Genomic DNA, 14,407 nt, shown 5'->3' on the forward strand with positions numbered 1-14,407 from the left:
CATGCCGTTGACTTGGAGCTTGTGCTAAAAGTTCAAAGTGAGAAGCAAGGTTCGACAAGTGACAACAGCCCATAACGGAGGCGACACCATTCGAGAGAATGTCTCGGTGGTGGACGCGATAGCCTAGCACATAGCTAAAGATAGAGCTCCTCTTGTTACAGTGGAGCGCACAGGATTTAAACGCCTCATGAAAGTAGCCGACGAGAGGTACGAAAATATTTGTTGCAAACCGTACTTCCCGATCTGGACAACATCGGGACGGGAGCGGACACATGTCAAGCATTTTGCATCCACATCCGACTTATGGTCGGGTCACAACATGGATCCCTGTTTGAGCCTGAATGTGCATTACATAGATGACAAGTGACGACTGCGCACCGGAGTACTCGAGACGGCATTTTCCTAATGAAGCACACTTGTTTATTTGGCACTGGCATTGCATTGACATTTTTTTCCATTCTAATGAGCATTTTGTTTACGGGCGACTAGCTCCTTTGCACATGGCATTATTTATATTGTTTTCAACATACCTTTACATAAATCTAGGCCTTTGCAAATGGCATGACAGCATCTCGGCACAATCGATTTGCAGAAAAAGATTTTGTGAGAGTTACCCTTTTTCTCCTGTTCTTTGTGACATTGTTCAAATCATGCAAAGCAAGATATTTGGAATGTTTATACAAATGGTTTTTGTACTATTATTTTTCATTGAAAGTAATGTGTACCAGTTGGTTAAAAAAAAAAAAAAACAGTTAATATGCATTTCCTGCATTTATTTTGATTTTGGGGGGAATTTATCGTGCATCGATCATTACCAAGGTGAAATTGCTCAATTTATCGCAATATTGATTTTAGGTCATATCGCCCAGCCCTATATTCTCACCATCACAATCGTGTCTCGCAGCATGCTGTTTAGTGGCGAATTTTTTAGCACAAACGCTGCAACTGAATGGCTTGTCTCCATTGTGTGTTCTTGTGTGGCTTTGTAAATGTGACTTTTCAGAGAAGCATTTTCCACAAACTGAGCAGGAAAAAGGTTTTTCTCCACTGTGTGTTCTTGTGTGATTTCTTAAATAAGACTTTTGAGAGAAGCATTTTCCACAAAATGAGCAGGAAAAAGGTTTTTCTCCACTGTGAGTTCTTGTGTGCCTTGTTAAAGTTGACTTATGAGAGAAGCTTCTGCCACAAACTGAGCAGGAAAAAGATTTTTCCCCACTGTGTGTTCTTGTGTGGCTTGTTAAATGAGCCTTTTGGGAGAAGCTTTTACCACAAACTAAGCAAGAAGGAGGTTCTGCAGTGTGTGTTCTTGTATGTTCTGTGAATCGGGACTTTAGAGAAAATCTTTTACCACAAACTGAGCAAGAAAAAGGTTTTTCTCCACTATGTGTTGTTGCGTGTTTTCTTAAATTAGACTTTCCAGAGAAGCTTTTGCCACAAACTGAGCAGGAAAAGGGTTTTTCTCCAGTGTGTGTGCTTGTGTGTTCTGTTAAATTTCCCCTTTCAGAGAAGCATTTTCCACAAACTGAGCAGGAAAAAGGTTTTTCTCCAGTGTGTGTTCTTGTGTGGATTGTAAACGTTGACTTATGCATGAAGCTTTTGCCACAAACCGAGCAAGAAAACTGTTTTTCACCACTGTGTGTTTTTCTGTGCCCTTTTAAAGACGGCTTTGAAGTGAATGAGTCAGTGTGACATGCCCTTTCACCTTGAGCTTGCCCATCATCATCATCATCATCATCATCATCATTGTCATGAGCGTCTGATAATGTGTCCTCATTATGTGCTTGTGATGGTCCCCAGTGGTCTTCATCACCTTCTGTTGTCACGTGATGACTTGAGCTGCTGCTTGTCGGCTCCGCCCCTTTGTTGTCCTCACTCTCATCCTTGTTTACATCTTCGGTCTTTGTTGGGACAACTTTCACTGGTGACTTGTTGATCTCCTCCTCCTCTTCCTCCTTTTTTATGTGAGTCAAGTCTGGCTCCTCTTTCACAAAACGGAGATAGTTTTCACTGACCTCTGTCGGACACAAAAAGACAAACATACATTTGGTTTGGTCAAGTCAAACCTCGTGCATCGACTTTGTCTTCTTTTGTTTCTACCGTGCTACCTTGACTTGTGCCTGCCGCATTAATGTTGTGATGCATGCAATGCGTGTGACCCCGATTTGGACCAGACCATGGGGGCATTTCACAAAATTACGGCCAACGATGTTAACCTCCCTTTCCTAGCAGCACAACAGTGATAAACGAGCATTTAAAAAGGAAGCACTTTGCGGCCGATGCCCGATTTCATTCCTGACATAGTCACAGACGTTTCTGGAAGCGAGCTGAGGTTAGCACACACAGGCTATTGTGTGCGTCTGATGGAACACCTGTTGTGGGACCCTAACATATTGATGGGGGCCACTGGGGGCCATCGCAACATAATGTCATTGATAGAATAGAAATCCTTCAAGCGAAATATGTTACCAAGTATTTCATTTTGCATTTATGGATAGTTTCATCGTGGGTACTTTTTGCTTTCATTATAATCTGGATCCCTAAAAGAATTAAAGGGGCCCTGGCATCATAGTCGCTATTTATTGCATGATTTACGTTTGGTTTTTTTTTTGTTTGTTTTTTTTTTTGCCCAAAATGAAATTTAGCCTGCTAGTACGTTCCAACATTCCCCTTTTTACTTTTTTATAAAATTTTTGTTTCTAAATAAATTTTAAAACAAAATTAACGTTTGAAGAGTCAAAATCCCTACACATAAATTAAGCAACAACACTTTCACTTTGACATATTTGAATAACGTATATTTTAAAGTTATCCAATATGTATTAAAATTAGACTAAGATACACCATAATATTTTAAGAGTTCACTGAATTATTTTGTAACTGCAATGACGCTTAACAGCCATAGGGTGTCAGTAATGAGTAACAAAGTAACAACAACTCCCATTGTTCCGTCATCATTTTCATTTGCAAAAATTACCAGGAACTATGAGTTGCGGTGGAGATGCAAACCACCTGGGCCACAGGAACTTTATTACCAGGAACTAAATGCTCCTGGACTTGTTGGTAGAAAAGGGGGTTGTGACATTCTCCCTTTTTAAGCCCATTGTAAGCCAAAGATGCAGATGCATTCCTTGCAGCATGCGCTTGTTCACCGATGAGATCCGTGCAACCTTGGATGGATGCCTTAAACGTATTTTAAATGTTTGGATGAGGTGAAACGACGCACATGTGTACAAAACTGTGCAGGGCCACCCGAGGTTCTTTGACTCTCACCCGACCAAGCCAGTACAAAGTTCATAAACAAATAAGACCAATATGTACTTGATTTTTTTTTTAAAAACTTAATATTTTGTGTTTTATCCACTAAAATTGATCAACCGCCATTGATGTTTTCGCCGCAGTGTGCCCATTTTGTAGAGTTAGGCAGAATTCCTTCCGTAAGGAATTGCTTGAACAAGATATAAAAACCAGAAAATTGAAAATGTAAAATAATCAGTTCAAATTTTATTTTAAAAAAACATGGAGTTTACCCCCCACTATTGGTTATTCTTTGGCATTTATTTTCTGCACTGATTTTATTAGGAATAAACAAATGTTTAGCAAACCGACAAGCAATATTTAAAAATAAAACGGCAATAACCTTGAACGCATTTCCCCAAACAACTTAATGTTGTGATGCATATTTTTAACGATAGAAAGTCGTTCTTTACAAAGCAAATGAGAGTAAGACGTGTACAAACCTGCTTTGAGTGGCACAACACGAGGCAAGTTGCAAACTTCGTCCAGCAGTTGAAGATGTTGCTCGTTCTCTTCTTTTATTCCACAAAGTTCCTCTTTGTACTTGGGTGTCGTTCTTGCACACATTTTCAAATGATAATTCCAAAAAATCCGCACTTGATCTCTGCTTGGCGATGAGTCATGTGCCTCTTTTCGTTAGCGGCTAGCTAGCTAACAAGCTAAGCTAACTACGCCGAAAAGCATCAACGCGCGAAGATGAGGTTATCGGGACACAAAGACTTAATGAATTATGTCGTAGTCCTTTAGAGCAGCACTGGAAATCCTGTGAGAAAATTACAGTCAGTTCCACACTAAATCAGAAGAATTTAGCGGTGTTTGTTTTTATTTCGGCGTGGACGGGTCGGTGCATGTGGTCGAAGTCCTTTTTTTTTTTTTTAACTTTATTGAACACTTTGAATAGACAGTACTACAGTATCACAAGATCAGTTCAGGTATTGAACGAACATATACATTTTTCATCCTTAAATAGAATTCACAACAAAGGATAATGAATGTAGAAAAAAATTATATTATAAAATAAAAATACACAGTAAAACAGGAACAATGTCTCTGGATATGTAATTAAGGCTTTTAAAGGAAAAAGGCATTCAAAAATGTCAATATCTTGTTGCTTTTCTTGTTGTTAATTAATTTAATCGAATTAAATATGGATTTCAACTCTATCAGGAAAGGCATAAATCTGGGAGAGGATCTTGAGAATTTCTGTTTGTGGATAAAAAAAATTTGCATCAACAATGATTAAATTAATTAAGTATGCAAAATTGTTATCGTTTGGATTACTATAATCGCAAACAATATCCTTCAGATTAAGAACACAGGGGGTTTCAGATGGTTTAAAGAAATGAAACGTTAAATCAGCCCAAAATTGCTTTGTGATCATACAGTCAAAGAATAAATGAGATATTGTTTCAGTTTCATTCCCACAGAAAGAGCAAATATTGCTAATATCAATAAATTTGGAAATTAAGGAATTAACCGGATATATATTATGTAAGATATTAAAATGTATCAACTTGGCTTTATTAGTAATACAGTGGTCGAAGTCCTTCGGAAGCTGCGCGCTTGCTAATGACGTCATGCTTTAAGCACGTATTTTTTAAATATATTTCTTTGCCTCTGTGTTTTTTTTTAACCCTGGCTGGTCTATTTTAATATATATTTTATATAATATTTTAATTCGGTTGATTAAAAAAAACTAAATTAACGCCACATTGGCGAGTCAGCTCCGACGTCACTTCCGCCTATGCCCCGAGAAGCCGCTGCTGGAACAGCAGTGGGAAGGTTACGTTTCTCCTACCGAACTTGCAACAATGCTGTGGTTCAATTGGGCTGCAAGATAGTATGAATATAATGTCTGCATATACTAGCAGTGCTTCTCAAATATTTCACGCCCGCCCCTACCAAGAAAAAAAAGATTCGCGCCACCCCACCACCATTTTTTTCTGTCTTTTTATATTGATGTTAGATTGTCAATAAAATATCCCTTAACTAAGCTAAATTGACAAGAAATACAATTTTGAGAACGTTTATCGCAAGCATCTCGAAACTCAGTACTCTGTTGTCCAAATATTGATGAGATGATAAATATTTACGAATATTTGTTTATGTTAAAAAAACTTTATTAACATTAACAAACCAAACACAGTTATTAATACGTATAAAATAGAGAAAAGACAAAAAGAAGAGCAAGGGCGATTTTAAACAAAAATTCTACATAAATTACAAAGCAACAGCTTTAGTATGTGTACGCGACATTTTTATTTTTTTTTCATTTATGGTTACTATGTGGCAGTCGGATGAACACACACGTCTGACTGGAAACTCGCATTTATTTGAAGACTAGCAACAACAGAATAATGCACAATCATAAATTTGCACCAAAAAACATTTTCATGAACACGCCCCCAAGAACTATGCCTGCTGGGTGAGAGGCATAGTCCTAATGTCTGCCACACAGAGGACAGCAGGGCCGCCGCCACGCATCACTACTTCAAGTTTAAGAGCCATACTCACCGTCTTGAGGTTGCGGGTGTCATGATCATCGGACTGGTCGGCAGCCATTTCTGAAAAATCAACCCCGAGCTGGACTGGACATACGATCGCGCGCGATAGACAATCAGCTACAGGGTTACATTTACCAGCCATGTGCCCAATGTCTGTCGTAAACTCAGAAATGGCCGATAAGTGCTGTTGCTGGCGGGCCGACCATGGTTCAGTGACCTTCGACATTGCCAATGTAAGTGGCTTATGAGCCACATAAGCCTTGAAACGGCATCCCTCAAGAAGGAAACGAAAGCGGCGCGTCATAAGGTACAATAGCAACAACTTTCGGTCAAAAACGCTATACATATATATATATTTGTATATTGATGTTAGATTGTCAATAAAATATCCCTTAACTAAGCTAAATTCATAAGAAATAATATGATTTTGAGAACTACTATTGTGAGGATCTCGAAACTCAGTACACTGTTGTGCAAATATTGATGAGATGATAAATATTTACTCATACGTTTTTTTGTCAAAAAAAAACATTATTCACATTAGCAAACCAAACACAGTTATTAATACGTACATAATATAGAAATGACAAAAAGAAGAGCGAGGGGGATTTTAAACAAAAATTCTTTGTAAATACCATAAAGCAACAGCTTTAGTATGTTGACGATACGTTTTTTTAATATAATTTTATGGTTACTTTACGTTTTTTTAATGGTTACTGTAATGTTCCGTCTTCTATCTTAAGAAGTCATGCAGACAACGTGACGCTGCAAGCTTGTGTCTATTTATTGACTTGCATTCTCGTCTATGTGCGTACACACTTGTTCGTCTGGTAACCAAAACACACGTCAGGCAATACTGCTAACTAGTGGCCAATGATATAACTGCTATCATTACATCTCCCTTTCAAACGTTAAAGAATGCCTATGCCTTTTTTTTAATTATTATTATTGTTTATTATTATTATTTTGTTTTGTTATAAATTATTTTCACTTCTTATCAATATCCACACATTTTTATGACAACAAGCAGCTCTACAACAATTTTAGCAACAATCACACAACATTAAACATTTTCAATCAGCCTGTCCGGTTGTCGTCTAACTCTTGTTGATCTTCGAGGAGGTTCAGTAATCCCAGAAATTGCTGGTGGTTGAGGTCTGTGCTCCTTCGATGTATCCACCTGCTTTGCAGCCTCAGCCGCATCAGAAGATTTCTTCCAGTCCTCGGGAACCTTCAGAAGACTCCTGTTCCTCCTCACTCTTTGTCCATGCTTTGTTTCCACAATGTAAGATCTCGGTCCGGCTTCGATAAGGCAAAAGATGTATGCAGATTGTGCTCGATTGGACTTCATTATCATCACATTTCTCTCTTATTGGTGACCTATTATTATACTTCCTGCTTCCGCGACTTCCGATTTGATGACGTCATTTCCGGGTGCGAACTACGCTGCTTCATAACGAAACTAAAGTTGCGTTGTACAAAAAACATTTAGAAAAATATTTAACGTTACACTTAACAGTAATTTGAATGCAATAACAGGATTTAAATGAACTACAAATTGAAAATAGAACAGCAATACGTTTCTTGCCACTCAAAAGGTAAACAGTTTGCACACTAGTATTATGCAAAAACATTAACAGTAGGGACCCATATTGCTATTATTAAGGTTATTTCGTTAGAGCAGGGGTGTCAAACTCATTTTTGTGGACGGGCCACATCGTAGTTGTGGTTTCCCTCAGAGGGCCGGTATGACTGTGAACCCATATAAATTGAATGGAAAGCCAGTTTTGAAATCAGAAGCTCCTAAGTAATTGTTCAACAATTTTTCCATTTGTTTTAAAAGGGGAGGACTGCTAACAAATAAATGGCAATATCTCATATCTCAGTGTTGTTAAAAGTGAAGAAAATATGGTAGAAACAGGAAGTTGATGCAGATGATTTGCCCTTTGCGGGCCACATAAAATGAGGTTGCGGGCCAGATCTGGCCCCCCGGGCCTTGAATTTGACATGTGCGTTAGAGTGAATTGTATGTACCTTGTTGCTTTTCATGTGCAGAATGTCACCGTGAGGGACATCTCTTGACCGCAAGAAACGTTCCAAGTCACCCTCTAAGATTATTGCCGCATCTGACGTACTGTCGTCTCTCAAACAGCCGCGCAACAGAGGCTAGGCGAGCCAAACTGACTCGGAAGTACATAAACACGTATTAAAAAAATAAATAAACGAACATTCACTCAAAAAAAACAACTTTGCGTTTGCGAGGGAACGCAATCTTTGCAAGGGAAAGCAAAGATTTGTTGTTGTTGTTTTTTCTTCCATGTCCCCTAAGGGGCTCCGGAATTTCCGAACGCCGTCAGAGGAAAAGGAGAAATAAAAAAGGAAAATCTGGATATCAGTCTGAATCGTGGCCTTTTTGCTGGACTACACTCCTGCCATTCCAAAAACTTTGAGAGAAACTGAGACTACTTGCGTTTCTCTTTCTTGTTCTTTTTATAGTTCAACTTCTAGTTCTGTTTTTCACCTTTTCACACAGCGTAATGAAGGCCAGTTGAGCAAGTGGAACAAGTGATTTTATTAATAATTGTGGAAGGCACCGATTTCATAAGCACCGTTTCTTCTCACACCTTTTCCATTAACTACGATTAAAAAGACAACTGAAAAGCATAACGTTAACAAATGTTGTTCTAGGCAAAGGCAATTGATTTTATTTACATGTTTGATGTAAACACCAAATCAAATCATCATCACTCAGACACATTGCTTCTTCTGGCACTGATCACATTGGCCTAGTGTCAATAAAAGAGCTTTGCAAAATTAAATTTATCATATTTTATTCAAAATCACATTTACATCTTACCACAAAGAGTCGGTTCTTTCAATTTTTTTCCTTTTTTTAATCTTCAAGGATCGCTGCAATTCTCGCCAGCACAATTGTGTCTCTCAGCTCCCTGTTTAGTGAAGAATTTTTTAGAACAAACGCTGCAACTGAATGGCTTGTCTCCACTGTGTGTTCTTGTGTGGTTTCGTAAATGTGACTTTTGAGAGAAACTCTTGGCACAAACTGAGCAGGAAAAAGGTTTTTCTCCAGTGTGTGTTCTTGTGTGATCTTTTAAAATTGACTTTACATTAAAATTTTTGCCACAAACTGAGCAGGAAAAAGGTTTTTCACCACTGTGTGTTCTTGTGTGTTCTGTTAAATATGTCTTTTTCGAGAAGCATTTTCCACAAACTGAGCAGGAAAAAGATTTTTCACCACTGTGTGTTCTTGTGTGGCTTGTTAAATTAGACTTGTCAGAGAAACTCTTGCCACAAACTGAGCATGAAAAAGGTTTTTCTCCACTGTGCTTTCTTGTGTGATATGTTAAACCTGTCAGTTTCTTCAGTTTTTTTGTAGTCTATCTTTAAAGCTTCAAGGATCGCTGCTATTCTCACCAGCACAATTGTGACTCTCCGCATACTGTTTAGTGGAGAATTTTTTAGCACAAATGCTGCAACTGAATGGCTTGTCTCCACTGTGTGTTCTTGTATGGCTTGTTAAATGCGACTTTTGAGAGAAACTCTTGTCACAAACTAAGCAGGAAAAAGGTTTTTCTCCACTGTGTGTTCTTCTGTTTTGTTAAAGTTGATTTTAGAGAGAATCCTTTGGCACAAACTGAGCAGGCGAAGGTTTTTTCTCCACAGTGCGTTCTTATATGTTTTGTTAAACTTGACTTTTGAGAGAAACTCTTGCCACAAACTGAGCATGAAAAATGTTTTTCTCCAGTGTGTATTTTTATGTGACTTGTTAAATTTGACTTTACAGAAAAGCTTTTGCCACAAACTGAGCAGGAAAAGTTTTTTTCTCCAGTGTGTGTTTTTATGTGACTTGTTAAATTTGACTTTCCAGAAAAGCTTTTGCCACAAACTGAGCAGGAAAAAGGTTTTTCGCCACTGTGTGTTCTTGTGTGTGCTATTAAACTTGTCTTTTGAGAGAAGCATTTTCCACAAACTGAGCATGAAAAAGGTTTTTCTCCAGTGTGTAATCGTGTATGTGTTTTTAAATTTGCCTTTAAAGAAAAGCTTTTGCCACAAACTGACATCGAAAAGATGTTTCTCCACTGTGTGTTCTTGTGTGAATTGTCAAGTGAAACTTTCGAGGGAAAATTTTGCCACAAATAGAGCAAAATATAGTTTTTTCTTTACCGTGGTTTCTTGTGTGCCGTTTTAAAGACAGCTTTGAAGTTAATGATTCAGTGTGACATGCCCTTTCACCTTTAGCTTGCCCATTATCATCATCATCATCATCAGGAGAGTGTGATAATGTGTCCTCATTATGTGCTTGTGATGGCCCCCAATGGTCTTCATCACCATCTGTTGTCACGTGATGACTTGAACTGCTGCTTGGAGGCTCCGCCCCTCTCTTGTCCGCACTCTCATCCTTATTTTCATCTTCAGTCTTTATAGGGACAAAGTTCAGTGGTGACTTGTTGATCTCCTCCTCCTCCTCCTCCTTTTTGATGTGAGTCAAGTCTGGCTCCTCTTTCACAAAACGGAGATAGTTTTCACTGACGTCTGTAGGACACAAAAAGACAAACACACATTTGGTTTGGTCAAGTCATTCTGATTCAGATCAACCCACTCGTGTACAAACCTTCTTTGAGTGGCACAACACGAGGCTGGTTGCAAACTTCGTCCAGCAGTTGAAGATGTTGCACGTTCTCTTCTTTTATTCCACAAAGTTCCTCTTTGTACTTGGGTGTCGTTCTTTCACGCATTTTCAAATTCTTCAAAGTCGCACAGAAAGGATTTCCTGTTCGTCACGAAGGCGGAAGAACAGGACACACCCCGCTGTGATTTGATTGGCTGCTGGCTTTGTGGAGCACTGTCACCAACTCACCGACAGATGTCGCCATTGCGATGCAAATCATCGTTATCTTCTTCTAAACATTGGAAAAACGTCCGATTTGAACCGTATGCACATGAAGTAACATTTTAGTTCCCAAATATGAACTTGAGAGATGTATTGAATTTGACTTTTGTTGCTGGTTTTGTTTTCACATCTGACACCATGTTGTTGGTTGGATAGTATTCCAAATCTATTTCCCTATTATTAACAGTTGACATGATAAAGTGATACTTGATGTCAACATATTTGCCTTTTTACAGGGTTTTTCACCAGGTTGTGATGTGATTGCGAATTTTAAATTAAAATATGTCACTGTTCTATGACTTAACTGTTATTGTGTTCGAAAATGATTTCGGTATTTAAGTACTTTAATGTTTCATTATTCGTTTTAGTATTCATTAAACTACAATAATTCACAATTAATTATAAGATTTATTGAACTGTTTTAGGAATAATTTAGTATTCAAAGTTTAATTGTTACAAAATTTACTTTTAAAATTTTTGTTTCACCATTTTGTTCAATCTTAATCTTATGGAAAATTATTTAAGAAGCACCAACACAAGGTTTTTAAAGATAAAGATAAATATAAAGATGTCCTTTCATATTCCCACAATGGGGACATTTGCAGTGTTACAGCAGCAAAGGTATAGATCACACAGAGGCGGTGGTGCAATGCGGCCGTTAATGTATAACATTAGCAGCAGACATTCATAAAAATCATGCAAATATATACTGTATATACGTATATACACAATCCCCATGTATATACACGCTTACATCCCACAAAATATACAAGTGTAAGGAAACTCTCCGAATGTCTGTCTATGGTACAGAGGGGAAATTAATAAAAATGCTGCAATGATAAAAAATTCTGCAATGATAGAAAATACTGCAATGATAAAAGTGCTGTAATGGTAAAAGTACTGCAATGATAAGACGACTGCAATGGTAAATGAAGGATTGTATTATGATTTCTGGCATTATTTTAAACACTTACAGGACAGAAGGTCAATTATTTAATTTAGCAGGTTCATTTTTACTGAATATGTTAAACATTGATTAAACAAAAAGCATTTATCAAAAGAAACTAGAAGCACGGGTCACAAGAATGACTGGGATTGTAGTCATGATGTTTACTGATTTATTATATTATTCTCATATGCTAAATTTAGAGTAATTAGTTTAAATGTGTGAACTTTATTGAAATTCTCAATCGTGAGAATAGATTTGCGCACATAGCATTTCCATGACTTGCATTCACATTCACAGCACTTCATGGACAAATACGATGAAGCACATTCTCTACATTGGCTGTAGAAGATGCAAACATACCAAATTGGGCACTGGAGGACTCACACAGACGCTATCGCAAAAACACATTCCGAAAGACAGAACAATTGGAGATCGGAGCACACGCACAGACACACTTGCACATACACGTATACCTGCACACACATGCACTCCGACAAGATTCCAGCGAGGCGAGCGACGGAGAGACTGCCCGCCAGGGAAGGCCAGCCTTGGCGTGCCAGTCTTGGGGACCAGACGGGAATCAACTTATCCAGACGATGACTAACCTGGGAAGGACCATCCCTTGGACGTGGACCCGTGCCGTGGGAGGGAGCGAGGACGACCGATTCAACCGATTCAACCTACATGACCCTTGACATAAAAAACTCCTCTAAAAACTGAAGCTGGGCTGAAAGATGGTGCGCATTTGTCGACTGTGCTCGCCCAAGTGCAGTTTTCTCGTGAGATGAAGAAAAAGCCGCTCAGATATCTTTGTACTATTTCCTGAACGCCAGAAATTGAAGAAACTAAATATTGGAACTCTATTCAGTTGTTGTTGAGTCTTTATTTGACCCTATTCTTCTTGAGTACAAAAAACAAACACGCGTTGGAGTAAGTTTGGCTTTTAAAGGTTGATTTACTAACTACTTCTCATTTCCACGGTGACCCAACTCCATCAATGACATGACAAATATTTGTCCTCTCATCAATATTTGCAAAACAGAGTACTGAGTTTCGAGATCCTTACTATAATAGTTCTCAACATGATATTTCTTATCAATTTAGCTTAGTTAAGGGATATTTTATTGACAATCTAACATCAATATACAAAGACAGAAAAAAATTGGTGGTGGGGGGGCGCGAATCTTTTTCTTCTTGGTAGGGACGGGCGTGAAATAATTGAGAAGCACTGCTAGTATATGCAGACATTACCACAGCATTGTTGCAAGTTCGGTCGGAGAAACGTAAACGTCCCACTGCTGTTGCAGCAGCGGCTTCTCGGGGCAAAGGCGGAAGTGACGTAGGAGTTGACTCGCCAATGTGGCGTTAATTTAGTTATTTTGTTTTGTTTTTTTATCAACCGAATTTAAATATGATATAAAATATATATTAAAATAGAACAGCCAGGGGTAAAAAGAAAGACAGAGGCAAAGAAATATATTTGAAAAATACGCGCTTAAAGCATGACGTCATAAGCAAGCGCGCAGCTTGCGAAGGGCCTCGACCACATCCACCGACCCGTCCACACCGAAACAAAAACAACCACCGCTAAATTCTTCTGATTTAGTGTGATACTGACTGTAATTTTTTCACAGGATGTCCAGTGCTACTCTAAAGGACGTCAACATAATTCATTAAGTCTTTGTGTCCCGATAACCTCATTTTCGCGCGTTGATGCTTTTCGGCGTAGTTAGCTTACCTTGTTAGCTAGCTAGCCGCTAACGAAAAGAGGCACATGACTCATCGTCAAGCAGAGATCAAGTGCGGATTTTTTGCAATTATCATTTGAAAATGTGTGAAAAAACGACACCCAAGTACAAAGAGGAACTTTGTGGAAAAAAAAGAAGAGAACGAGCAACATCTTCAACTGCTGGACGAAGTTTGCAACCAGCCTCGTGTTGTGCCACACAAAGCAGGTTTATACCCGTTTTACTCTCATTTGCTTTGTAAAGAACGACTTTCTATCGTTAAAAATATGCATCACAACATTAAGTTGTTTGGGGAAATCGTTCAAGGTTATTGCCGCTTTATTTTTAAATATTACCTTTTACTTGCAGGTCTGCTGAGCAATTGTTTATGTCAAATGTAATCAGTGCAGAAAATAAATGCCAAAGAATAACCAATAGTGGGGGGTAAAATCCGTGTTTTTCCCGGTATAAACTTTGAACTGATTATTTAACATTTTACATTTTCTGTTTTTTATATCTTGTTCAAGCAATTCCTTACGGAAGGAATTCTGTTTGAATCTAAAATATGTGCACACTGCGGCGAAAACATTAATGGCGGTTGATCAATTTTAGTGGATAAAACACAAAATATTAAGTTTTTAAAAAAAAAAATCAAGTACGTAATGGTTTTATTTATTTATTTATTAACTTTGTACTGGCTTCGTCGGGTGAGAGTCAATGAACCTCGGGTGGCCCTGCACTGTTTTGTGCACATGTGCGTAGTTTCACCCCATCCAAACATTTAAAATACATTTAATGCATCCATCCAGGGTTGCACGGATCTCATCAGTGAAAAAGCGCATGCTGCAAGGAATGCATCTGCATCTTTGGCTTACTATGGGCTTAAAAAGGGAGAACGTCACAACCCCCTTTTCTACCAACAAGGCCAGGAACATTTTGTTCCTGGTAATAAAGTTCCTGTGGCCCAGGTGGTTTGCATCTCCCCCGCAACTCAAAGTTCTTGATAATTTATGCAAATGATAAT

At 38.3% G+C, this 14,407-nt stretch overlaps 2 protein-coding genes across 2 annotated transcripts in view; both read right to left on the reverse strand.

Moving 5' to 3' along the window:
* Nucleotides 1-14,407, reverse strand: part of LOC148342311 (uncharacterized) — a 230,972-nt gene that overhangs the window by 12,473 nt on the left and 204,092 nt on the right. The window lies entirely within an intron of this gene.
* Nucleotides 5,707-14,407, reverse strand: part of LOC148342312 (uncharacterized) — a 139,461-nt gene continuing 130,760 nt past the window's right edge. Inside the window, exons 2-4 of the mRNA XM_088285934.1 lie at nt 10,429-10,587; nt 10,209-10,349; nt 5,707-5,858 (exon numbers count right to left, since the gene is read on the reverse strand). Coding sequence (XP_088142060.1) covers nt 5,707-5,858; nt 10,209-10,349; nt 10,429-10,587 — 452 coding nt within the window. The remainder of the gene's footprint in view (nt 5,859-10,208; nt 10,350-10,428; nt 10,588-14,407) is intronic.

The sequence above is a fragment of the Idiotropiscis lumnitzeri genome, chromosome 2 (genome assembly GCF_059441095.1).
Source record: "Idiotropiscis lumnitzeri isolate Australia: NSW breed Sydney's pygmy pipehorse chromosome 2, RoL_Ilum_1.0, whole genome shotgun sequence".
NCBI classification, from domain to species: domain Eukaryota; kingdom Metazoa; phylum Chordata; class Actinopteri; order Syngnathiformes; family Syngnathidae; genus Idiotropiscis; species Idiotropiscis lumnitzeri.